The sequence below is a fragment of the Tamandua tetradactyla genome, chromosome 12 (assembly GCF_023851605.1).
Source record: "Tamandua tetradactyla isolate mTamTet1 chromosome 12, mTamTet1.pri, whole genome shotgun sequence".
Lineage (NCBI taxonomy): Eukaryota > Metazoa > Chordata > Mammalia > Pilosa > Myrmecophagidae > Tamandua > Tamandua tetradactyla.
The window spans coordinates 10,234,298-10,262,051 of NC_135338.1; the positions used below are offsets into that span (position 1 = coordinate 10,234,298).

At 35.5% G+C, this 27,754-nt stretch overlaps 1 protein-coding gene across 13 annotated transcripts in view; it reads right to left on the reverse strand.

Annotated features, from left to right (window-relative positions):
• The window catches only part of KTN1 (kinectin 1), a 191,895-nt gene that overhangs the window by 43,183 nt on the left and 120,958 nt on the right, over nucleotides 1–27,754 (reverse strand). For 8 of the 13 annotated variants that reach the window (XM_077122550.1, XM_077122551.1, XM_077122560.1 and 5 more), the window contains 12 exons: nucleotides 27,505–27,573; nucleotides 22,983–23,017; nucleotides 22,378–22,468; nucleotides 21,603–21,671; nucleotides 19,616–19,653; nucleotides 18,919–19,009; nucleotides 18,674–18,742; nucleotides 17,520–17,557; nucleotides 5,440–5,530; nucleotides 5,292–5,360; nucleotides 4,652–4,689; nucleotides 431–521 (listed from right to left, as the gene is read on the reverse strand). In XM_077122550.1, the coding sequence (XP_076978665.1) occupies nucleotides 431–521; nucleotides 4,652–4,689; nucleotides 5,292–5,360; nucleotides 5,440–5,530; nucleotides 17,520–17,557; nucleotides 18,674–18,742; nucleotides 18,919–19,009; nucleotides 19,616–19,653; nucleotides 21,603–21,671; nucleotides 22,378–22,468; nucleotides 22,983–23,017; nucleotides 27,505–27,573 (789 nt within the window). The remainder of the gene's footprint in view (nucleotides 1–430; nucleotides 522–4,651; nucleotides 4,690–5,291; nucleotides 5,361–5,439; nucleotides 5,531–17,519; nucleotides 17,558–18,673; nucleotides 18,743–18,918; nucleotides 19,010–19,615; nucleotides 19,654–21,602; nucleotides 21,672–22,377; nucleotides 22,469–22,982; nucleotides 23,018–27,504; nucleotides 27,574–27,754) is intronic. The other 5 variants (XM_077122562.1, XM_077122558.1, XM_077122557.1 and 2 more) reach the window with 2 other exon arrangements.

Genomic DNA, 27,754 nt, shown 5'->3' on the forward strand with positions numbered 1-27,754 from the left:
ATAATAGGAAAAACAACTCTAAACAATCCGGGCATCCAACAACAGAAGACCGGTTATATAAATGATGGCACGGCCACAAAACTGAATACCATTAAGTCATTAAAAATTAGAGGTAGATGTACTTTATGGAAAGATCTCAAAAACTTGTTAATGGGGAGAGAGGCAAACTACAAAAATGTGCATAAATACACTATGCTTATAAAACAAATAACATATGTGTACATACAGACACATGCATTTAATTCATGGGCATTTTCTCAAAAGATAAGCAAACAACTGATAGTTTATCTCTGACAAATGAAACCTAGTATCTGGGCAGGAAGGAAACTCACTTTATATTCTATTTCCCTTTGTAGTGATTAATTTCTTTTACAAAAAGATACAAAAACAATAATCCATTCAACAATTAATACTAAGTAATCATATTCACCTGTAATAGCTTTGTTTTGCTAGAAAGATCACTCTCGCTCTCTTTCAGCATAGCTTCTACCTTCTTCATTTCATTTTCCTTTTCTTTCAATCTAGAATTTGTTAAAACACTTTATATTTAGTTGTGTACATAAAGATAATCTGACGTCAATATCATTCCTAAGAAAAACATGGAAAAAACAATACACAGATCTTTCCCCTTCATACCAAATTTGGTTTTAAAAGAAAGATTTTTCAAGATCGCTTGACTCAAAGTCAAATCCGAAAACTGCTTCAGCTTATTTCATATTTAACATTTCTTCAGCAAGTATGGTTTTAGATAGGAGGAAAATCTAAAATAAAAGCTAAGAATTATATTTCATCAGCTCCTTATTTAAAAAAAAAAACACACTGTGCTGGTTTGAATCTGTGGTGGACCCCAGAAAAACCATGTCCTTTAATCCTCATTCAATATTGCTGGGTGGGAACATTTTGATTGTTCCCATGGAGATGTGACCCACCCAATTGTGGGTGGTAACTTTTGATTAGATGATTTTCAGGGAGGTGTGTGTCCACCCATTGAAGGTGAGGTTGCTTACTGGAATCCTTTAAAAGAGGAAACATTTTGGAGAGAGTCCCTTTTTGTAGAGCCACGAGAAAACCAGCGGACGCCGCCATGTTCACCATGTGCCCTTCCAGCTGAGAGAAACATTGAACGTCATCGACCTTCTTGAACCAAGGCATCTTTTCTTGGATGCTTAAATTGGACATTTCTACAGAGTTTTAAAAATTGGGACATTTTCTCAGCCTTAGAACCGTAAACTTGTAACTTATTAAATTCCCCTTTTTAAAGCCATTCTGTTTCTGGTATATTGCATTCTGGCAGCAAGCAAACTAGAACAGATTTTGGTACCAGAGAGTGGGATGCTGCTGCGGTTTGCAAATACCAAACATGTTGGAACAGCTTTAAATGGATAAGGGGAAGATTCTGGAAGAGTTGTGAGAAGCTTGGTAGGGACGGCCGAGGATGCTTTGAAGAGACTGTTGGTAGAAATGTGGACTCTAAAGACAATTCTGATAAAGCCACTGATAGAAATGAGGTGTGTGTTACGATGGACTGGAAGGAAGATGAGCTTTATTTTAAAATGGCAGATAATCTGGCAAAATTGACTAGTGGCTTTGGCTGGAAGGCAGATTTTAAAAGCCATGAACTTTGATATTTAGCAGAACAGATCTCCAAATTAAATGTGGAAAGTGCAGCCTGGTTTCTCCTCACAGCTTATAGTGAAATGTGACAGGAAAGAGAGAAGACGAGAACTGAACTCTTGGGTATACAGAAATCAGAAATTAAAATTCTGGGCCTCCAGAACGGGGAGCCCCAGAGAAAAAGTGCCCCAAGTGAGGATTTAACCCAATGTGGAACCAGCCAACCATTTCAGAGAAAGTCAGGCTTGGATATGGAATTATCCAGGAAGGATTTGTGGAAACTCCTTATCTCTGATGGGCGTGATCCAAGGCTACTTCATAAAAAGCCAACAAGAGTGTTTCAGAATCTGTATAAAGAGAATCACTGCCAGTCGGGACTGAATAGAACAGAGAAGGGACACACTGAGGAAAAATAACTTCAGAGGCAAAACCACTGAGGATGGGGTCTGGAGTCAAGAAGCCTGGGGCCAGGAGAGCAGACTCACCCAAGCAAGTGGAGAGGGTGAGTTTGCCCCAAAGGCAGAGGATGGGCCTTCCACCTCTTTACAGTGCAAGAGTCATGCTGCCTCAGGCCTTGGAGAGGGTGAAGCACATTCCTTGGGGACTGGGGAGAGCCTGGCTGCCACCACATGCAAGGGTTGAGCATGTGCCCCCAAAATGGCAAAGAGCCCAGGTTAGCCCTGATGCTTGGAGAGGGTGGAGCCAAGAAAAAGGTGGTCTCCCCAATGTCCCCCAAGGTTGCATTCAGAGAGAGGCAAGCCACTGCACAGGCCCTTGGAAAGGGTGGGACTGCCACTTTCTAAAGCCTCAAAGATAAATGACTCTCAGACCTTGAAATCGAATGGACTTTGCCCTGCGGGTTTTCAAAACTGTATAGGTCCGGTGATCCCTGTGTTTCTTCTTCTCTACGGAAATGGGTATATGTATCCTATGAATGTTTCTCTTTTATATGTTGGCAGTAAATAACGTGTTCTGAGTTTTACAGGTCCAGAGCCAGAGGATAATTTTACCTCAGGACAGACCATACCTGTAAATGACTTGATGCAATTTTATACTGTTTCTAATTTTGCATTTCATTTGTATTGTTATTGAAATGGTTTAAGGCTTTCTGATACTGTTATGGAATGAATGTGTTTTGCATTTGGAAAAGCATGTCTTTTTGGGGTCCAGGGTGGAATGTGCATGCTGGTTTGAATCTGTTGTGGATCCCAGAAAAGCCAAGTCCTTTAATCCTCTTCCAATATTGCTGGGTAGAGCATTGTGATTGTTCCATGGAGATGTGACCCACCCAACTGTGGGTGGTAACTTTTGCTTTGATGATTTCCATGGAGGTGGTGTGTCTCCACCCACTGAAGGTGGAGTTGCTTGCTGGAATCCTTTCAAAGAGGACACATTTTGGAGAGAGTCCCTTTTTTGTAGAGCCACAAGAAAGTCAGCAGATGCTGCCATGTTCACCATGTGCCCTTCCAGCTGAGAGAGAAACCCTGACCCTGTTCGCGATGTGCCTTCTCACTTGAGAGAGAAACCCTGGACTTCATCAGCCTTCTTGAACCAAGGTATCTTTCTCTGGATGTCTTTGATTGGACATTTCTATAGACTTGCTTTACCTGGAACATTATCTCAGCCTTAGAACTGTAAACTAGCAACTTATTAAATTCCCCTTTTAAAAGCCATTCTGTTTCTGGTATATTGAATTCCAGCAGCTAGCAAACTAGAACACATGCTTAAAAATAAATGAGTTTTTACTCTCAAGAAGCTTAGCTATAATGAGTCGACTGAAAATTAAAATATAGTCAATCCCTGTGCTGAAAAGGTGCTACATACAATTTAATCTAGTTCTCCCTTACCCAACCTAGATATACCTACTATATTTCACCCAAGTGAAACCCAATTGCCCTTGGCGTCCAGTGCAACAGACTTATAGCACAACACTTAACACTGTTAAAATCATCTGTTTAACTACTTACCTCAAAGTACCTGAGGGGAGGAACCAGAACTACCTATTTCAATATCCCCATGCAGAGCCTAATGTCACAATAGGCTCTCAAATATTTGCTGTGGTTGAACACTGTATTTATCCTATCTTAATCAAGAAAAAGCTTCAAGATGTTTATAGGTCTACATGAAAAATGATAAAATCTATTGGTGAGGTTAGAGACTGAAAAAAAGTAAAGGAAATGTGAGATAAAAATAAACCTAAAGTTCCTGTGTATCTAAAAAAGCAGGCCACAAATGTGCCTTTAAATTTTCTATTAGAAAACGGGGGGAAAAATACCTTGACCATTACACAATGCCCTCAGAGAAAAATTAGATGTACAAATGAGCAATATTTGTGCCAAGAACAGAGACTTCTCTCTTAAATACTGACAAAATAAATATCCTTTGTATCTTCCTTTCAAAGACAGTTTTAAAGGGCTACTTCTTAAAACTAACATCAATAAAGACTGCTGGGCTCCCATTAAAGCAAACCTCTTAAAAGTAATTCTGTAGAAAGTCAGGAAGATGAGGCTCAGATACGCTGCTCATCACTGTACACTGACTCAGCAAAGAGAACAGAGCAGGATAAAAAGACTTCCCAAGATGAACATCTACAAACAAAAACTGATATCCCCATGTTGATCAAATTCAGTACTTTTACTACTCACCAATAAGAGAACTGCCATATAAAATGATTTTCCCAGTAAGGAAGTTACAATTATAGAAAGTCAATATTCATTATCAAGACTGTGGCTAAGATTATCTTCTGGTTAATTCAAATATGTTCACTTTATTCTTTTGATCACTAAAATGATTTTAAATTGACATAAATTTAATGATTATAAAGATTGCACACTGGTAAAAAAAGAAAATTAAACTTAAATAAAACCAGTCTATTTATAAGAATATTTGAGAAAAATGGGTTAAATAGGCTTGGAAAGGATAGAGTGTCCAGGTACCTGAAAGTTAATGATTGAAAGAAACCTGTCATAATATTCAAACATATTTTAGAGAGTAACAAAAACTTCCTGTTGAAAATGCAGACTAAAAATATACTTACACAGTTTCAAGTTCATCCAATTGTGATGTAGAACATGCCTATGAAATAGAAGCACATACTTAATTCTACATCAAATGGATGAGATACTACAACATACATAGAATATCACCCACTGATAAAATAAAATGATTTTCTGGATTAAAAAAAACATTGAGCCATTTATAAAAGAAAAACAGATTGAGTTTTCCTTATTAATCTATGATACTTATTTCTTAAATAAGAAATATCAATTAAACATAGTTAAACACAAGCTTAAGAGTTCATCAGAATAAGCCAGGATAAGGAAATGTTTCCAGGTTCAAATTGACAAAGCAGGCAGTAACTCTGACTTTACAAGTTTAAAACATAACTTGCTGGGCAGGCCACGGTGGCTCAACAGGCAAGAATGCTTGCCTGCCATGCCAGAGGACCCGGGTTCGATTCCTGGTGCCTGCCCATGTTAAAAAAAAAAAAAAAAAAAATCTAAAAAATAAATTAAAAAAAAACATAACTTGCTTACACATACATGAAAAAAAAAATCCAGGGTACAACATAATTTTTATGGCCAACTAAGAGAATATAGCACTTTCTTACTTTCTAATACAGTAACTAAAAATTTCTCATTACTTCTGTAATTTGCTTATAATTTTTTATACTATACCTCTTTCAAGTTATGTTGTGCTACCTCCTGAACATCAGCTTTTAAAGATTTATTTTCTTCTTGAAGATCCTTAAAAAGAATACGTGTGGATTTAACTGATATTCAATTATCAAAAAAGTATTCTTTACTTTTGTCTTTAACTTCTCACCTGTAACCATTTCCCTGTATTAGCTAGGTCCTTCTCCTTCTCTTCCAAAACAGCTTTCATGGTATTGATTTGCTCCTCCTTTCCTTTTAATCTGATAATAAATTAACAAGAACTGTAAATGAAGATATTCCATGAATATTAAAAAAATACTGAAGACTAGAAAAGTACATTGTAAGTATTACAGCAAAACCAATTAAAATAGATGATAATTTGATATCATTTAATGGTATTATTTTCACTAAATGTCTTGCATGTTTAAAAGTACACAAGATTTTTGAGACATGAAGTATTTGGATGACTAGAGAAAGCTGTTGCATATATCAGTAAAGATGCAGACACTGAAGAAATGAGAGTAGCCCTACTCAATCCTACTCCATATTGCCTTATTTAAACTAATACCAGCAAGTTTAAATGGCTTATTACAACTGGTTTTGCTATGAAATGTATAGTCAATGTCACAGTAGTTATTAAAATGGATGGCTTCCGGCTGGATAAGATGGCAATGTAAGAGACTCCAGGGTACAATTTCCCCACAGAATCTTTGAACAATTAGCAAAAACTGCAGAGCCATATTCCTGAAAACTCCAAAAAATAAAATAAAATCAGTTAAAGGGTTATAGTAACTGGGTGAGTGCGTCCAGCCAAATCAAGAAAATGCAGCCATAAAACACTAGGAAAAGCTCCTGGCAACCTTGAGGCCCCTCCCCTAAACTCTCCCAAAGTGCTCTCACTACTGATCCTTGGACCTGTTCCACAAAAGAGAGTAAACCCTATGTGCATACTGCAGTGCCTATATGTCAGGGACAATCTATCAAGTGGCAGCATGAAAGATTGAATCAGGAAACTTATCTCTCACCCACCCAACACGCCCTGCAAACAAATGCAGCTTGCAGACAGCTAAAGCCATATCAAAAATAATCAAAACAGCCTGGGTCAAAGGATTATCAATTTTAGAAAAAACAATACAGCACCTAAAAAGGGGGAGAAGTCTATTTCATGGGGACGTGGGGGGATTTTAAAGATTCTGATAAATGGAGGATTCCCTAAGGCCATGAGTTAGTACAAGCCCAGGACAAAGCACAGGCTCAGAAAAGAAACAGAGAACCCTGTACTTCACCTTTGCCCTATCTTATCTTCCTCACAGACAGGCTAAAATCCAAAAAGAAGCACCGGACAGTGCATAGCCAATTTGGAAACACTGTGAAAGGTGTTATGTGCATTAGTTTGTTTTTATAGCTCCTGGCACTAAAGGAAATCTGTCATATTACTAACAGGGTACAAATTAAAAGAGAAAGCTAAAGGTCAACTTTTCAGAGTTATCCTTTAAAATATTTAAATGTGCAGTTTGCAGAAAAAAGATTACGAAAAAAAAAAACAGGAAATGATGTCGTACGCAAAGGAACAGGATAAAAATCCCCCCAAAAATCCCCCAACAAAGAAGACCAGACTGTGGACACATTAGACTTAAACAAAACAACAACAACAAACAACACCTCAATATGTTAAAGGAGCAAAGAGAAAGCACAGAGAAAGAACTAAAGGATATCAGGAAAATAATTAGTGAACAATATTAGAATCTCAGTAATGACATAGAAATTATAGAAAGGAACAAAAATACAGAAGTTAAAGAACATAAATGAGATTTATAAAAATTCTTTAAAGAGTTTCAACAGCAGATCTGAGCAAGCAGAAGAAAGAATCAATAAACTTAAAGACAACACAACAGAAATAAATTATGCTGAGGAGAAAGAAGAAAAAAGAATGAAAAAAAGCCTGAGACCTCTGGGACAACATCAGGCATACCAATATGTAGGCTATGGGAGTCTTTGAAGGAAAAGAGAGAGGAAGGAGCAAAAGGAAAATTCAAAGAAACAATGTTAGAAAAACCAAATTTAATGAAAGTCATGAACACACACATTCAAGAAGTCCAACGAACCCAACTACATTAAACTGAAGAAAACTATGTCCATGCACATAGCTGTCAACTGTCAAATGCCAAGAATAAGGGCAGAGTTCTAAAAACTGCAAGACAACACCACTGTATTATGTACAAGGAAGCCCCAATTAGACTAAGTGGTATTTCTCATCAGAAACCATGGAGGCAAAAAGGCAGTAGGCTGAAATGTGTAGAGAAAAAACAACTGTCAATCAAATATTTTATAGCCAGCAAGAAGGTCTTTCAAAACTGAGAAAGAGGGTACACAGGTAGTTCAGAAGTCAGAATGCCTGCCTTTCATGCAGGAAACCCAGGTTCAATTCCCAGATCATGTACCTTCCAAGATGTCAACTCAGTCCAAAGTGATTTGCAGATTCAACACCATCCCAATAAAAATTTCAACAACCTTCTTAGCAGAAATAAAAGTCAATAATCAAATTTATATGAAAGGGTGAGGGGCCCAAAATAGCCAAAACCATCTTGAAAAAAGAAGAATGAAGTTACAGGACTCACATTTCCAATCTTAAAACTAACTAAAAGCCACATTAATCAAAACATCATGGTACTGGGGGGTGGCCAAGATGGTGGCTTAGCAAGGTACGTGTTTTAGTTCGTCCTCCAGAACAACTACTAAATACCCAGAAACAGTACAGAACAGCTCCCAGAGCCACGTCAGTGACCGGAAACACAGTGTACCCCAGTCTGAACCGGCTGCAAGCCTCTCCAGAACCTTCAGTTCCCCAACCGTGGCAGCTGGCACACCTTCCCTACGGGCTGCTTCCCAAAGGGGAAAGGAAAGAGACTAACAGCAGCAGAGGATGAATCTAACCAAACACCAACTGTGGCATTAATTAACAAATTCTGACTACTAAAAATAGGCCCCAAGCTCAGGTGAACCTGTCCAAGGCAGAGGTCACTCATTGGGCTAACAGAAAAAGAAAAAAGAAAAGAAATGGAGGTTTTTGTGGCTATGTTTCTACAAAGGCTTAACTGCCTCTAGATTAAGTGGCAGGACTTCTCAGGCTGTAACTGCCCCAGACATAACCGGCAACAAGCTGCTTTCAGGGCTGGTCTCCCACCTGTGCCTTCCCCAGGGGAGGAATAAAGGCCAACTCAGGTGGAATCCCTTCCTCAAGGAATTCAGACCCCAGGGCTTGGTAATTTGAAGCCATTAAAACCAGCCTACAACCTCTCCTCTGTCTTGACCACACCCCCTGGCAGGGAGAGTCCACCAAAGTTAAAGGTACCACATCATCTTATGCTGGTGGGACCTGCAGGCAGACAGTGCCACATACTGGGCAAGATAAGAAAAATAGAGCCCAGATACGTCACAGGAAAGTCTTTTAACCTGCTGGGTCTCACCCACAGGGAAAACTGACACAGGTGACTCGTTCCCCATGACAGGAGATCAGTTTAGTCCGGGAAAAGCTGGATGGAGTCTATAATACTTCTGTAGAACCTCCTAAGGGGGGGTGGGGTGGGTAATAGCACCATACAAGCAGGGCAAGAACAAAGAAAACAAGAACCAAAAAATTCTCCTCTATTAAACAAAACCTAAGCTAGAGGTCCAGAAAAAGCTGAACTGAAAGTCAAAGAACAGACAGACAACAAATTCATCCAGCAAGAAAACCCTAGGTAAGAGAAGTGAAAGCAATCTCCAGAATAAACTAATTAAGGTAATTAAATGCCTAGACACCAGCAAAAAATAACAAATCACACCAGGAAAATTGAAGATATGGCCCAGTCAAAGGAACAAACCAACAGTTCAAATGAGATACAAGAGCTGACACAATTAATTCAGAATATACGAATAGTCATGGAAAACCTCATCAAAAACGAAATCAATGAATTGAGGGAGGATATGAAGAAGGCAAGGAATGAACAAAAAGAAGAAATGGAAAGTCTGAAAAAACAAATCACAGAACTTATGGGAATGAAAGGCACAGTAGAAGAGATGAAAAAACAATGGATACCTACAACGGTAGATTTCGAGAGACATGGGTTAGGATTAGTGAACTGGAGGATGGAACATCTGAAATCCAAAAAGAAACAGAAAATATAGGGGAAAAAAACGGAAAAATATGAGCAGGGACTCAGGGAAACAAATGATAATATGAAGTGCACAAATATACATGTTGTGGGTGTCCCGGAAGGAGAACAGAAGGGAAAAGGAGGAGAAAAACTAATGGAAGAAATTATCACTGAAAATTTCCCAACTCTTATAAACACCTAAAATTACAGATCCAAGAAGTGCAGTGCACCCCAAAGAGAATAGACCCAAATACACGTTCTCCAAGACACTTACTAGTGAGAATGTCAGAGGTCAAAGAGAAAGAGAGGATCTTGAAAGCAGCAACAGAGAAGCAATCCATCACATACAACGGAAACCCAATAAGACTATGTGTAGATTTCTCAGCAGAAACCATGGAGGCGAGAAGACAGTAGGATGATATATTTAAATTACTAAAAGAGAAAAACTGCCAACCAAGAATTCTATACCCAGCAAAATTGTCCTTCAATAATGAGGGAGAAATTAAAACATTTTCAGACAGAAAAATTACTAAGAGAATTTATGACGAAGAGACCAGCTCTGCAAGAAATACTAAAGGGAGCACTAGAGACAGATATGAAAACACAAAAGAAAGAGGTGTGGAGAAGAGTGTAGAAAGAAGGAAAATTAGATATGACATATAAAATCCAAAAGGAAAATGGGTGAAGAAAGTACGAATTATACAGTAATAACACTAAATGTTAATGGAGAGAACTCCCCAATCAAAAGACACAGACTAGCAGAATGGATTAAAAAACAGGATCCTTCTATATGCTATCTACAGGAAACACATCTTAGACCCAAAGATAAACGTAGGTTTAAAGTGAAAGGTGGGGGAAAGATATTTCATGTAAATAACAACCAGAAAAGAGCAGGAGGAGCTATACTAATATCCAACAAATTAGACTCCACATGTAAAACAGTTAAACGAGACATAGAAGGATAGTATGTACTAATAAAAGTAACAATTCAGCATGAAGGCATAAGAATCATAAATATTTATGCACCAAACAAGAATGCTCCAAAATACATGAAGCAAACACTGAAAAGGGAAACAGACATATCTACCATAATAATAGTTGGTGACTTCAATTCCCCACTCTCATCAATAGACAGAACATCTACACAGAGGATCAATAAATAAACAGAGAATTTGAATAATACAATAAATGAGCTAGACTTAAGAGACATTTATAGGACATTACACGGCACAACAGCAGGATACACCTTTTTCTCAAGTGCTCATGGATCATTCTCAAAGACAGACCATATGCTGGGTCACAAAGCAAATCTTAACAAATTTAAAAAGACTGAAATCATACACAACACTTTCTCGGATCATAAAGGAATGAAGTTGAAAACAATAATAGGCAGAGTGTCAGAAAATTCACAAATATGTGGAGGCTCAATAATACACGCTTAAACAACCAGTGGGTCAAGGAAGAAATTACAAGAGAAATCAGTAAACATCTCGAGGCAAATGAAAATGAAAACACAACATATCAAAACTTATGAGAAGCAGCAAAGGCAGTGATAAGAGGGAAATTTATTGCCCTAAAATGCCTATATCAAAAAAGAAGAAAGGGCAAAAATTCAGGAACTAACTGTCCACTTGGAAGAACTGGAGAAAGAATAGCAAACTAACCCCAAAGCAAGCAAAAGGAAAGAAATAACAAAGATTAGAGCAGAAATAAATGAAATTGAGAACATGAAACAATTGATAAAATCTATAAAACCAGAAGTTGGTTTTATGAGAAAATCAGTAAGATTGATGGGCCCTTAGCAAGACTGACAAAAAGAAGAAGAGAGAGGATGTAAATAAATAAGATCAGAAATGGAAGAGGAGACATAACCACTGACCCCACAGAAATAAAGCAGGTAATAACAGGATACTATGAACAACTTTATGCTAAGAAATACAACAATGTAGATGAAATGGACAACTTCCTAGAAAGGCATGAACAACCAACTTTGACTCAAGATGAAATAGATGACCTCAACAAAACAATCACAAGTAAAGAAACTGAATCAGTCATTATAAAGCTTCCCAAAAACAAAAGTCCAGGACCAGAGCGCTTCACATATGAATTCTACCAAACATTCCAGAAAGAATTAGTACCAATCCTGTTCAAACTCTTCAAAAAAATTGAAGTGGAGGGAAAGCTACCTAATTCATTCTATGAAGCCAACATCACCCTCATACCAAAACCAGGCAAAGATATTACAAAAAAAGAAAACTACAGACCAATCTCTCTAATGAATATAGATGCAAATATCCTCAACAAAATTCTAGCAAATCAAATCCAGCAACACATTAAAAGAATTATATATCATGACCAAGTAGGATTCATCCCAGCTATCCAAGGATGGTTCAACATAAGAAAATCAATTAATGTAATACACCATATCAACAAATCAAAGCAGAAAAATCACATGATCATCTCAATTGATGCAGAGAAGGCATTTAACAAAATTCAACATCCTTTCCTGTTGAAAACACTTCAAAGGATAGGAATACAGGGGAATTTCCTTAAAATGATAAAGGGAATATATGAAAAACCCACAGCTAATATTGTTCTCAATGGGGAAAAACTGAAAACTTTCCCAAGATTGGGAACAAGACAAAGATGTCCACTATCACCACTGTTATTCAACATTGTGTAGGAAGTTCTAGTAAAACTATCACTGTTTGCAGATGATATGATACTATATGTCGAAAACCCTGAAAAATCCACAGCAAAACTAGTAGAGCTTATAAACAAGTACAGAAAAGTGGCAGGTAATAAGATCAACATTCAAAAATCTGTAGTGTTTCTATACACTAGTAATGAACAATCTGAGAGGGAAATCAAGAAACGAATTCCATTTACAATTGCAACGAAAAGAATAAAATACTTGGGAATAAATTTAACTGAAGAGACAAAAGACCTATACAAAGAAAACTACAAGAAACTGTTAAAAGAAATCACAGAAGACCTAAATAGATGGAAGGGCATACATACCATGTTCATGGATTGGAAGACTAAATATACTTAAGATGTCAATTCTACCTAAATTGATTTACAGATTCAACACAATACCAATCAAAATCACAACAACTTATTTTTCAGAAATAGAAAAACCAATAAGCAAATTTATCTGTAAGGGCAGGGTGCCCCGAATTGCTGAAAGTATTCTGAGGATAAAAAAAAGCTGGGGGTCTCACACTGCCTGACTTTAAGGCATATTATGAAGCCACAGTGGTCAAAACAGCATGGTACTGGCATAAAGATAGATATATTGACCAATGGAATCAAATAGAGTGTTCAGATAAGGACCCTCTCATCTATGGACATTTGATCTTTGATAAGGCAGTCAAGCCAACTCACCTGGACCAGAACAGTCTCTTCAATAAATGGTGCCTAGAGAACTGGATATCCATATGCAAAAGAATGAAAGAGGACCCGTATCTCACACCCTATACAAAAGTTAACTCAAAATGGATCAAAGACCTAAACATTAGGTCTAAGACCATAAAACAGTTAGAGGAAAATGCAGGGAAATAGCTTATAAATCTTATAATTAGAGGTGGATTTATAGACCTTACACCCAAAGCAAGAGCACTGAAGAAAGAAAGAAAGAAACGGGAACTCCTCAAAATTAAACACTTTTGTGCATCAAAGACAGCCTACGCAATGGGAGACAATATTTGGAGACGACATATCAGATAAAGATCTAGTATCCAGAATTTATAAAGAGATTGTTCAACTCAACAACAAAAAGACAGCCAATCCAATTACAATATGGGAAAAAGACTTGGACAGACACTTCTCAGAAGAGGAAATACAAATGGCCAAAGGCACATGAAGAGATGCTCAACGTCCCTGGCCATTAGAGAAATGCAAATCAAAACCACAATGAGATATCATCTCACACCCACCAGAATGGCCATTATCAACAAAACAGAAAATGACAAGTGCTGGAGAGGATGTGGAGAAAGAGGCACACTTATTCACTATTGGTGGGAACGTCAAATGGTGCAACCGCTGTGGAAGGCAGTTTGGCGGTTCCTCAAAAAGCTGAATATAGAATTGCCATATGACCCAGCAATACCACTGCTAGGTATCTACTCAGAGGACTTAAGGGCAAAGACACAAACAGACAGTTGCACACCAATGTTTATAGCAGCATTATTTACAATTGCAAAGAGATGGAAATAGCCAAAATGTCCATCAACAGACGAGTGGCTAAACAAACTGTGGTATATACATACGATGGAATATTATGCAGGTTTAAGACAGAATAAACTTATGAAGCATGTAAGAACATGGATGGACCTTAGAACATTATGCTGAGTGAGACAAGCCAAAAACAAAAGGAGAAATACTGTATGGTCTCACTGATATGAACTGACATTAGTGAATTAACTTGGAATATTTCGTTGGTAACAGAGACCATCAGGAGACGGAAACGGGTAAGATATTGGGAATTGGAGCTGAAGGGATACAGACTGTGCAACAGGACTGGATACAAAAACTCAGAAATGGATAGCACAATACTACCTAACTGTAATACATTTATGTTAAAACACTGAATGAACTTGCATGTGAGAATGATATAGGGAGGAGGGCTGGGAACATAAATGAAATCAGAAAGAAAGACAGATGTTAAAAGATTGAGATGGTATAATCTAGGAATGCTTAGAGTGTATAATAATAGGGACTAAATGTACAAATTTTAGAAATGCTTTTGCATGAGGAAGAACAAAGGAATGTCATTATTGTAGGGTGCTGATAATAAAGTAATTAATATTTTAAAATGTCACCTTATGTGTGAGACTAAAGCAAAAAATGACTATTTGTTTCAAAATTTATATTTTGCCTAGTGCATTTCCTAATATAACTTATGCAGATAGTTTGACTGAACACCATAAGTACTTGGAATCTCAGGTAGGACATGAGATTTTGTTGGGTTTGTCCAGGGTGATGCCCCGATGAATCCCAGAGTGATTTGACCAGTGAGTGGAAAAGTATTTGCAAAGCCCCCTTCGGGGAATGGTGAGAATGGGGAGAAATTCAACTTCTCCAAGTTGAATTCTTGATATTCTCACAAGCAGGGTGGACAACCAAAGCTATAGGCAGAGCCCCCAGTCTTGGGGTTTGTTCATATGAAACTTAACCCCACAAAGGATAGGTCAAGCCTACTTAAAATTTAGGCCTAAGAGTCACCCCCAAGAGAGTCTCTTTTGTTGCTCAGATGTGGTCTCTCTCTCCAGCCAACACAACAAGCAATCTCACCACCCTCCCCCTGTCTACGTGGGACATGACTCCCAGGGGTGTGGACCTTCCTGGCAACGTGGGACAGAGATCTTGGAATGAACGGAGACTCAGCATCAAGGGATTGAGAATAACCCTAGAATGAGCTGAGACTCAGCATCAAGGGACTGAGAAAACCTTCTCGACCAAAAGGGGGAAGAGCGAAATGTGACAAAGTGTTAATGGCTGAGAGATTCCAAACAGAGTCGAGAGAGTATCCTGGAGGTTATTCTCATGCATTAAGTAGATATCATCTTGTTATTCAAGACGGAATGGAGAGCCTGGGAGGGAACTGCCTGAAAATGTAGAGTTGTGTTCCAGTAACCATGTTTCTTGAGGATGACTGAATAATGATAAAGCTTTCAAAATGTGATTGTGAAAACCTTGTGTCTGATACTCCTTTTAATCTACCTTGTCAACAAACAAGTAGAGCATATGGAATAAAAATAAATAATAGAGGGAACAAATGCTAAAATAAATTTAGTTTGAAATGCTAGTGATCAATGAAAGCGAGGGGTAAGGGATATGGTAGGTATAATCTTTTTTTTTTTCTGTTCTTTTTATTTCTTTTTCTATTGTGTTTTTATTTCTTTTTCTATTGTGTTTTTATTTCTTTTTCTGAATTAATGCAAATGTTCTAAGAAATGATGAATATGCAACTAAGTGATGATATTGTGAATTACTAATTACATATGTTGATGTTTAAAAAAATATCATGATACTGGCATAAGGACCTATGATTATTCCCACACATCTATGGCCAATTCATCTTTGACAGGTTACCAAGTCTCTCCAATTGGAAAAGAATAGTCTCTCCAACAAACATTGTAAAGAAAACTCAAGATCCATATGTAAACACCCTTACCTCATATTATATACAGAAATGAACTCTAAATGGATTAAAAACCAAAACTATAAAACTCCTAGAAGAAAACATAGGGAAGCCTCTTCAGGACCTTGTGTTAGGCTATGGTTTCTTAAACCTTATGTCAAAAGCCCAAGCAACAAAAGACAAAGCAGATAAATGAGATTTCATCAAAATTAAAATTTTCTCTGCAAAGGACTTTATTATGATGTACAAGACAACTTACAGAATGATAGAAAATATTTGGAAAGCACATGAAATAAGGGTTACTATCAAGAATATCAGAATATATAAAGAACTCCTATAACCTATTTTAACCTAATGACAAATAACTCAATTTTTTAAGTGGACAAAGGAGTTGAACAGGCATTTCTCCAAAGAACAGATACAGATGGCCAATAAGCACATGAAAAAAATGCTTACCATCACTAGCCATTAGGAATTGGGAATCAAAAACATTATGACAATCCATTTTACACCCACTAGAATGGCTACTATGAAAAAAATAGTGTTGGAGAGAATTCAGAGAAATTGTAATACATTCATTGCTGGTGGGAATAATTAAAATGGTGCAGCCACGGTGGAGAACAGCGTAGTAGTTCCCCAGTAAATTAAGCATAGAATTACCATATTACCCAGCAATCCCACATCAAAGTATATATTCTAAAGAATTGAAAGCAGGGACTAAAACAGATATTTGCATTGATAGCAGCATTATTCATACTTGCCAAAAGTAGGAGGCAACCCAAATGTCTACCGTTGCCAAAAGTAGGAAGCATCCCGAATGTCCATAAACAAAATGTGGTATATACATACAATGGAATATCACTCAGCATAAAAAGGAATGAACCTCTGACACATGTGAAAACACAGATGAACCCTGACGACATTGCACTGAATGAAATAATCCAGACACAAACGGACAAATATTACACAAATCACTTGTATGGCTAAATTCCTTTTAAGTAAAGGAAATTTGAAACAGAGAAGTCACAGGGTCACAGCAGCCAGAAGCTGGAAGTCAATGGAAACCAGAAGATAAAAGAGAAGATGCTCCATGTACATTGCCATCTGATTAAAAAAAAGCTAAGTAAACCCAAAGATTGCCATCCAGTCTGAAGATACTGAGCCTGGGTGGAAGCAAGCCTTCAATTCTGTGAAACCATGAGCCAATAAATAAATTCTTGCCATTAAACAACAAATTCTATAGTATTTGTTTTAGCTGCCCAGAACCTAAAACAGTAAGGAATGGGGAGTTAATGCTTAATTGGTCCGTAATTTCCGTTTGAGGTGATGGAAAATTTTTGGTAATGGATGGTAGTGATGATACTGCAACACTGTGAATTTAACTAATACATTGAATTACATATTCAAATGTGCTTAAGTGGGGAAATTTAAGTTACATAAACATCACGAGAATTAAAGGTTGTAAATAATCATGTATCTGTACAACACAATCAGTGAACATTAATATAAACTATGAACTACAGTTAAAAGTGCAATTGTGATAATACTGATTCATCAATTGTAACAAAGGATCACACTGATGCAAAGTGTTAACAGGGAAAATTACATGTATGGGACGGTATGGAAACTCTGTTTTCTGATTATTTTTCTGTAAACTTACACCTTCTCTAATAAAAAATTTCCAAATAAAATTATCAGAAAGTAATACTTTCACATAAGATCATATTTATATTATAAATCATGAAAATTAAAACTTCTCAAACCATCCCCAGAAAAAATAAAACAAAAACCTATACATTAAATCCTAAGGTAAAACATTTATGATTGCCCTAAAGCTTTTAAGGTTACAAATTGATATTCTCTAAAATATTATTTGATTCAAATAAAATACAGTTATGACTTTCATTAAATTGCATTTAACAAATGGAATAGAAATATTAATGGGGAAATGAGAGAAATGATACTCACAAGTTCTGAAGCTCCTGAACTTGTGATGCAGTAGATAACTAAAATAAATACGAAGGAGAGAAAAAGCCATTCATAATTCTCTCAATTTCCCATACACTTTATGATGATACCTATTTAATATATGTACAATTCAAATTACAAAGACCTTAGTTGAATTATTTATGCCAAAATGAGATTCTGATTTTAACTTCCCTTGACTCCAAGGACTATAAGAGTTACAAATTAAAAATATAAGTGGGGAGGGGTACAGGACAAGGGAAACTGTTATAAAGAGTAAGTTTAAATAATATGTTAATAGTTGTATTTCTCCACATACCTCCCTCCCATATCAGACCTTTTCTCCATTATGGTCTGCAAGACCAAGTACTCCTCAATAATACTCTACACCGTTCTCCTTTAATCTTACTTTCTTATCATCCATAGTCCAATAGTACCTTTGATCATGCACTCTCTTCCCAGCTTACTCCTTCACAGCCCCTTCAGATCATGGCTTAGATGTCAGTTTCTCAGAACCAGCCCTTTCTGAACTATATTAGCAGAGTACATCCTTTTATTATACCTGGTTTTGCCTAACACATTATCTCCAATCACTAGCATAGTGCTTGACAAGGAGGAGGAACCCAACAAATTTTGTTAAATGCATCTGCGGGTGGATGAACGAATGAGTCATGTCTTCCATGCAACTGTACCACTTTTTCAAGGGAACCTTTTCAAATTAAATTCAGCAAAATCCATCTATTTCCTGCCATCACACCTAATTCTGAAATCCCCCAAGGAAACCACTTTGTCTACCAGCAGAACTTGATTAATACATATTCTGTAACAAAGCATTTTGGTTGGTCCATGCAATTTAAAAAAGAAAACAGTAAAAAAGTTAAAAAAAAGTCTTTCGAGTTTCAGCTGGCACACTACAAGAAGTTATTAATATGAAAAACTTTCTTGAAAAGAACCTTTAACACTGAAAAATCAAAATACATACGGATTAAAACATCAAGAACATTTTCCTAAATCAGGCAAAAAATTAAAAACACATTAACTCAATATACTTACAGCACACTAATAAAAGTTTTTCTAAGTAACAAGAAAAAAACAAATAGCTCATCATTAACACATACACTAATAAATCTTTCATGCTATGGCTCTTGAATTTTTACCTGTTGAGCCTTTTCAAGCTGGATATTTCCTATTTCTTCTTTTAGAGCCTCTATTTCCTGTTTCAAATCCTTGACAATGACAAAACAGACAAGATTGGACAATGGAAACATAGAAATTGACATAAAATGCAATGTACAAACAAACATACGAAATTAAATGGTAGAAACTAAAGTTGATTTAAACACACACATACACACACACACACACACAAAGCACACGCACATAGATCTCTCTGCTGCAATACCTGAATAGTTTTCTCTTTATTAGCAACCTTGAGAAGTTCAGCTTCCAGAAGTTCTTCCACAGACTTGATTTTTCCATCTTTCTCATGGATTCTTAGATAAAGAAATTCAATATTAGCTCAAATAGAAATCACCAAAATCTACCAACTAAGTCCAAGAATAACATCAAATCATGAATAGGTTCTTCAAATTAACCCTTCCTGTTTTCAGCAGAATAAAAATGTATTTTTGAAGACTCAGAAGGAAAAAATACTTCAAGCTCCTCCTAAATGAGGGCCTTAAAGAGTGAAATTTAAGTCAGTAACTACCAGATGGCTGAAGCTTATGCACACAAGAAGTTGATGATGATGCTTCAAAAGTACTAAAGGAATGTAAGACTTATACCCCAAAGAACACAGGGGAGAATCAAGTTCCATTCAACAATACTGGCTTCTATAACTCTGAAGGTAGGGCAGAACTTACACACAATTGTAAAGTCATCCAACTTTGCAAAAACCTCAACAAGAGGGGATATATATATATATATATATATATATATTTGCAAAAGCATAGCTAAGAATCTTTATTCCATCAATGAAAAATTCTAAATTGAAGGTTAAATTAACATATCAGCTGTCCCAATTACACCAAAAGAAAAGATAGGTACTAAGAAATTGAATGAAAAAAGAAAAAACAATTCATAAAAATGTCTTCACTTACACTTTCTTAAGTTCTTCAACCAGTGATGCAAAAGAAACCTGGAAATAGAAAGATATCCTATTTAGTAATTTGCTCAAAATATAAATGGGTCAGAAATAGAAAAGTCTGTTATCAAATTGTCCACTACACCAAAATCCAAATGGGAAAAGTAAATTCAGAAAATGATTACCTCTTTCTAGATTTCTTAAATGCCATAATGAAGAAAATAAATAGTATTTTAAAAACAAGCAGCTTTAAAGCTACTTATTTTAAGTGTAGGCCAAAAGAAAAATGATTGGATAGATGTTAAAATTATTGAATAATTCTAACCAGATAAAGAGAAAAGACAACTAGGAAGTTGCCAATTTCAGGCAACCTCTTTTACTATTCCTTTTAGTCTTACTTCATATTTGTATACTAAAAAACCTTTATATTAGGGGGAAGAGAGAAACGAGATAAAGTGTCAATGACTGAGAGATTTCAAACAGAATCAAGAGGTTATCCTGGAAGTTATCTTACGCATTTTATAGATATCCCCTTTTTAATTTAAGGTGCATTAGAGAGACTAGAGGGAAGTGTCTGAAAATGTAAAGCTATGTCTCAGCAGCCATGTTTCTTGAAGATGAACATATAATGATACAGCTTTTGCAATGTGACCAGGTGAATGTGAAAACCTTGCACCTGATGTTCCTTTTATCTATGATATTGACAGATGAGTAAAAAAATATGGGTTATAAATAAATAAATAAATAAATAAATAAATAAAAGAGGGAACAAATGTTAAAATAAACTGAGTAGACTGAAACATTAGTGAACAATGAAAGGGAGTGGTAAGGGGTACAGCAAAAAAATAAGGGGAACAAAGGTTAAAATATATCGAGTAGATGCAAATACTAGTGGTCAATGAGAGGGAGGGGTAAGGGGTATGATATGTGTGAGTTTCTTCTTTTTATTTATTTTTCTGGAGTGATGCAAATGTTCTAAGAAATGATCATGGTGATGAATATACTACTATGTGATGATATTGTGAGCCACTGACTGTATACCATTCATGGAATGTTTGTATATATTTTTGGTTTGATGATAAAAAATATTTTTAAAAAACTCTTTGTATTGCTACAGTACAAAACAATGACACAGTACTCTACACGATGCCTCACACACAGTCCCAGCATTCAGTAAACTACATAATCTATTACTGATAATCGGGTCACTTATCATTCATACATTGAAGCTGTAATTGACTAATCCCACGTTGGAGAAGGGAGGAGACAAAATTACTAGATTTGGTATGTTTGTAAAGAACAGGTGTGCCCATTAGTTACTTGTTATTTATTTTTAGTATTGTTATTGATATATCTTTACACATATACAGTCCAACCAAAGTATACAATCAATGGCTCACAATATCTCATAGTTGTCTATTCATCACCATGATCATTTTTAGAACATTTGCATCATTTCAGACATAAGAAAAATCATACATCCCATACCCCTTAACCTTCCCTTTCACTGACCACCAGTATTGCAATCTACCCAATTTTTTTTTAACCCCTTACCACCCTCCATTATTTATTTATTTGTTTGTTTTTTAACTCATCTGTCCATGCCCTGGATAAAAGGAGCATCAGAACAAGGTTTTCACAATCACATGCTCACATTGTAAAAACTATACACTTATACAATCGTCTTCAAGAGTCAAGACTACTGGAATACAGTTGAATAGTTTCAGGTACTTCTCTCTCGCCACTCTAATACATCATAAACTAAAAAAGGATATCCATATAATGTATAAGAATAACCTCCAGGATAGCCTCTTGAATGTTTGAAATCTTTCAGCCATTGAAACTTTGTCTTATTTTCCTTCCCCCTTTTGGTCACGAAAGCTTTCTCAATCTCATGATGTTGGGTTCCCGTTCATCTCCAGTAGTCCTGTTCCACGTTGCCAGGGAGATCTGCCCATTACTTACTGTAAAAAGAGAATGGCTGTACAATCTACATACATTACCTGATCATTTTGCTTAGCTTTTAAGTCTTTAACTTCATTTGTCAGAGATGAATTTTCTGCTCTTAATGCCTTTGACAAAGAAACATAAGCACAACATACTTTTGTTTTATTTTTTTTCTGAAGAAATTGCTAGTTTCAAAATATTTAAAATACATCAGCTCCTCACTTTTCTTTTACTGCTTCTTTTCCTCTCTAGAAAGCCCAGAAACCCCACTTCTTCCAAATGCCTATAATTCTTTAATTTCAATAACTAGCCAAATGGATTTTTAATTTAATTATCCCCACAAGTATTTCTATTTACATTACTCACAACCTCCAAAACACAAGTGTCTCCCACTTTTTCAAGTAAGCCATTTCCCTCCCTCCACTCAAACACATAGTTGAACTTATTTCTTCTAGCTACCCTATTCTAGTCAAGTTAGTTAAGGCTAATAATAATCATACAATAGAACTGCAGTCTACCATTTGATGAACTTATGACATCTGCCAGTTACCATCTGGTTATATTTGGGATGGGTGGAGATGGGGGAAGCACATATTACAAACCCTAAAAATAGGGTCTACCTCACTGAGACAGTGAATTCAACAATCAATCTGCATTTTGTACTTCTAATCAATGTTTCAACTTTATGGAAACAAAAGAAATAAATTCATAAAACATAGGTAACTAATATTAAGTTTTAAAAGCTATAGGAAAAACCTTATACAATACACTAACCTCCCTTCATAATCACTATACTAACCACAAGGAAAATGAATCTACAAAATGCTTTACCTTCAATTCCTCTTCTTTAGTGGCGACCTGAATAAGTCCAGTTTCAAGTAACTCTTCTACAGTCTTTAATTTCTCGTCTTTTTCTTGAATACTGAAATTTTAAATGTAAAACATATATATGACCTATATTCAAGGTAAATGATAACATTCCTAGATATTTCACTTGGCTCAACTCCTTTGTCCATCGGGTTCCTCATAAACTTTTGTTTTGTTTTTGCATGGGCAGGCACCAGAAATTGAACCCGGGTCTCTGGCATGGCAGGCGAGAATTCTGCCTGCTGAGCCACTGGGGCCCACCCTCCTCATAAACTTTTAATTCTGGAAAGGTGCCTAAAGCTCTTTCATTATGGTCTAAAGGTACTTTCTCTTCATTAACAAGTAATATGTGTTCAAGTATTGCATGTTTACACGTTAATTAGCCTAATCAGGTTAATTATTGCTACACAGGACACCCACAAACCATAATACCAAATAAATCAATCAACAGCAACAGCAGTCTCAAAGTAAATGTTAAGAATCTAGATTAATGTAGCAAATAATACTTTTATCTCAAATTTGCTAGAAATGAGTCATTAAGACATAAAATAAAAATTTTAAACTCTTACCATTTTTCCATTTGTTCCACCACATCTTTATTAGGCTAAAAACACATTAAAAAGGTTATTTTTATTAAGTTTGTATGAGGTGAAACTATTTTAGAAATATAACTATGAAAATTATTTAGGCTTTTAATTTAACCCAAATTTTAGGAAGATAATCTATATGTAAAGATACATGGGGATAGAAGAAAAGCATCTACAGAAAAGATACAGAGAAAAAAAGAAGTATAAAATGGGCTGGCAAAATGAATTAGTACTTTTTATTCACTATAAAATAAAAGAAAATCTCAACTTGAGGACAAGAATCTGCCTTAGTTCTTTTATATTAATTCAATTCTTCAAATAGAAACAATCCAATGTTCCCTCCTAATTTTGCTAATTTCTTAAACTTTTTCCACTTTAATTACAGACATTTTTCATAAATATTAGTAATTTTTAAATGCTAAATCCTATAATTCCACTTTCTACATATTTCTAAAATTAACTTCCTTGTCTTAAAGGCCTACGTTCAGGCCCTCAGCTTTACTCATCCCAAGTATCACAATATCCTACTTATTCTCCCTGCCTCTAGTCTACAAGCATTGTTTCCGGAAGGCCATAGGAAGAACTTTTCAAATGGAAAAAAATTTTCCTCCCATCAGAAAGAAGACAGCTGTCAAAGACATATTAAAACAGGTTTATAAACTATGAAAAACAGATAAGTTTACAATTCTTTCAACAAAACACTTTCTGTCCATTTTTAGTTTTATGAACCCCATCTCAAGAAGACAACTCTATTAAGTCCAAATTATCTGCACCTTAATCTGTTAGTTGTTACACCTTTTATCCTACCTACTTCACCACCACATAAATTTAAACACCACATTGTTACCAGAGTCACCTTTCTAAAATGGTAGATTGAGTTCATGATCTGTGCATGGCATACAAAATCCTTTATGAGTAGACAGACCCTTGCAAATCTTCCCCTACTCCCTATGCTTATATTTTGCATTTCTCTAATATCATACTAATTCTTAATACACCAGTTTTGCCACACATTGCTATGACTTTGAACACTGTATTCCCTCAGCCTGGATTGCTCATCAGCTACTTGGCAAATTCATGGTCATTTTTCAAATTCCAGCTTAGCTCTCCCCTCTCTATAGAACCTCTCCACTTTCATTCTGCAAACAAAATTCATTACCTCTTCCTCTGAGTATACATAGTTCAAGAATTTTATTCATCACATTTCTATTTTACACATCTATCTCCACACTAAAATGTAACCTGGAGGACAGGAACTCAGTCTCATTCATCTCTGTAGCCTCCACATGTAGCATAGTGCTTGGCATGCATACAATTAGTAAATAAATACTTGATGAACTTTCTTTCTTAACAAGGTTACTGTTTAATAATTACTCTTTGGTCATCAATTTATCAAATAATCAACTGCACAAAATTGACCCAGCTCAGCACCTATCCAACATTTTTATTCTACCTTATACTCTATTGGTGTAAAATTTCCAATCCTATTGTTTCCTCCCTGGATGATTTTCAAAACTACTTTCCTATGCAATAATCAAAACTTTTGCAATACAACTGGATATCAGGGCAAAGAGAAACATTTCCTGTATTTGTAGTTTCTGCTCACTAATCTGAATTTTAAATGTCTACAAGAATAAAAATAAAAAGTTATGCTTCACCTTTGCTATTAAAAAAAAAAGTCAAGATGTTAAAAAAAAAAAAAAAGAGGACCTCAAAATCCTACCTCTCCCCCCCCCCAAAAAAATGTTTTACTTTACTCTGAGTAAATGCAATCTTTACTTAGTAATTTATTTACATTTTTTGACCATCCACAGGCCTGTATCGAAATGGAGCCTTTGCTTCCTTAGTGGATTAGCAGGTCACCTCACCTGGTGTCTGTTGTCTTTCTGCTTCCTACACCTAAAGAAACAACAACTTGGCACCATTATTGGTTTCTGCTTCAGGAAGCTCAATCTTTTTCTCCAGGATAAAAACAAGAATCCATGGGGCAAAAAGACTGAATTTTTCACATAACTAAACTGTTTATCTTTCAACTGTCACTTGGAATTCTGACTGCTGGGTAGGAAGGGGTTAAAGGAAGGAGGAAATTAAAAGAATAATTAAAGAAATTAAAATTATACTGATCTTTTTCTCTTCTTTCACTAACAAAAGCAATGAAAATGACTAGAGAAAATTCAAACAATGGTACTTTGGTCTGCCAAGACACAACTACAACCAAAAACTTAATGTCACAGTCATATGTATTCCCAGACTATTTTTAAAAAGCTTCAGAACTAGAAAAAGGGTTCTAAGAATTACCCAACATCAGATCTTAAATTAGCACCACAAAATAAGTTTCCCCTCTCACTGAATTATTCTTTTAAATACCTGCAAGAATGTGGCTATTAAATTTTATTCTGTGGACTGTACTACCTATTCTTCATAACAAAAATCCATCTCATACTAAAAGTTATTATTTTAACAGAATATCTACAAAGGGCACAGAAATCTTATAGGAGATAACAGGCTGACTCAATAAGATGGAAACTAAGATGATTATTTTTAAATATTAACTTCATATGTGATGAAATCTTACATAAGATGTTAGAATGCCATATCTTTCAGGTAAAAAAATTTTTAAGACTGGTAATTTTGCTTGTCTAATGATGGGAATTACAAATTTTGGTACAGAACAGAAGTTAAAAGAATGATATTTAGAGATTCAGGTTTTAAACCAAGTGTTACACAGTGCCTTTAATACTAAAATTCTAGGATAGATTCAAAAGTTCGTAGGCATTTTTTTACACCTTCATGAAGTTAATTTTAGAAAGTTTTAAACTTTATATATGGAAACAGAAATGTTTCAAAATTTTCTGGTAACCAGCACACAAAAACTACATTCTGCTTTTCCAGATAAGAATGAGCACAGCAACAAAAAAGAGCAACCATACTTTACCTAATTCAAGTTACTAATGTTGGTATCTCACAACTGGTATTTTATGTCGAACTAAAACTTAAAAAATGCTGCCAATTAAACTATAAGCAGAGATTATAAAATACTCCAGATTTCAGAGGAGTGAAGTGGGTGCAGAAATCTTAGAATTGATGAAATATATTTTATAAGTTATACAAAGAGAAATAAGAGTAAGATTTAAGAAGATTTAAATACCATTTTACGATCACAGGCACATGAAATACCATGCCTTCAACATAGCTTCTAATTACCTATAGTTCACAAGGGTGGCACATATACAAAGTAATAATAGAGATTATGCAAAAGCACTTAATATCATATTTAAGAGGAGAGAATAAGTGCACCATTTCTTAATGTTAAAAAAAAACTTTTAATGACACAACTTACACCAATACAATATTTGCATTAATGTGAATTATAAAATAAAAAAGAAATACATCTGCTAAAGGAAGATTTATTTGCAATAACTTACATTCAGTTCTAACAAAAAGTACGTTCCCAAAACTTAGTATACAAAAAACATATGAAGCTTTTATTTTAACATGTCCTCTAATGTTTTTAAAAACCAAATAATAAAACAGCTGTTCAAGAGAAGAGCATGAAGGCTACACTTAGGGACAGCCAGAGATTAGTCAACATTCAGAACTTGAGTTTATGAAGACATATTTATTCAGGCTGCTACAGGGTTTTATTTTGTTTTGTTGTATGCTATATGGTGGGGGTCACATTTCATTCTTATTTCCATGTCAGTATCCCCTTATTGCAGCACCATTTGCTGAATTTTTGTTTGTTTGGTTTTTCATGTGCTTGCTTGTTTGTTTGGGAAGTGCATGGGTCAGGAATCGAACCAGGGTCTCCCTCATGGCTGGCAAGAATTCTACCACTGAACTACCCTTGTATCCCTGTAGTATTTGATAGGTTAAAAATACAGACAAGAGTCTACATGGAGGGGGATGAGAGGTGGGAGGTAGAGATTAGATGGAAAAAATAAATATTCTAAAGGAAAGGAATTAAGGTTTAGATGCCCACTATATACAAAGCACTAGGCTAAGCACTTTATATAAGGGTCTATAAGTGTCTCCATTTGAGTGTAACAACACTATTACTCTCGATATTGAAAGACTTGGAAAGAAAGTACTCAAAAAGGTTAATCAATTTGATAAACATCACTGCTTTTCAAGTGCTTAATAGTAGGTCCCAAACCAGTGCTGCCTTTAAAAAAACAAAGAAGGTAGGACACAAGAGTTTAATGCAGTACTTTAATCTTGAGCAAAATCTATCAAAATGATTTATGTAAGTTCTTTTTATTATACATGGGGAGGGAGATCAATTATGAGCACTTTAATATTAGCTTCAATTCAAGAAAGAAAAATCATTATTTTTCTTAATTTATATAGTTAAGTAAGCATGAGATGAACAGAAATGCAGTGAAAAGAAAGACCTATGCTTAATCAAAATTTCTCAAACTGAGGGAGTTGGTTACTACTGAAGAACCACCAGTTCTTGTCATAAACTGGATATTTCTACCTCATAATCCATGAAAAATCTTACCTTTTCAGAAACAAGAGTCTGTAACTTCTGAACTTCTAATTTTAATGCCTTGTTTTGGTCATTTAGAATCTGAAAGAAAGAATCTCAATTTACTCTTTTATTGAGAAAGCACTCATCTAAAAGAGTTTTTGAACACTCAAATCCATAGTCTTTAAAGTACTCAAAGTGACAGGTGAATTATATACTAACATAAAAATGCAAATCTCATTGCAAGCAGAGATGTACACTGACAGTCAGAAAGCTTTAGGAA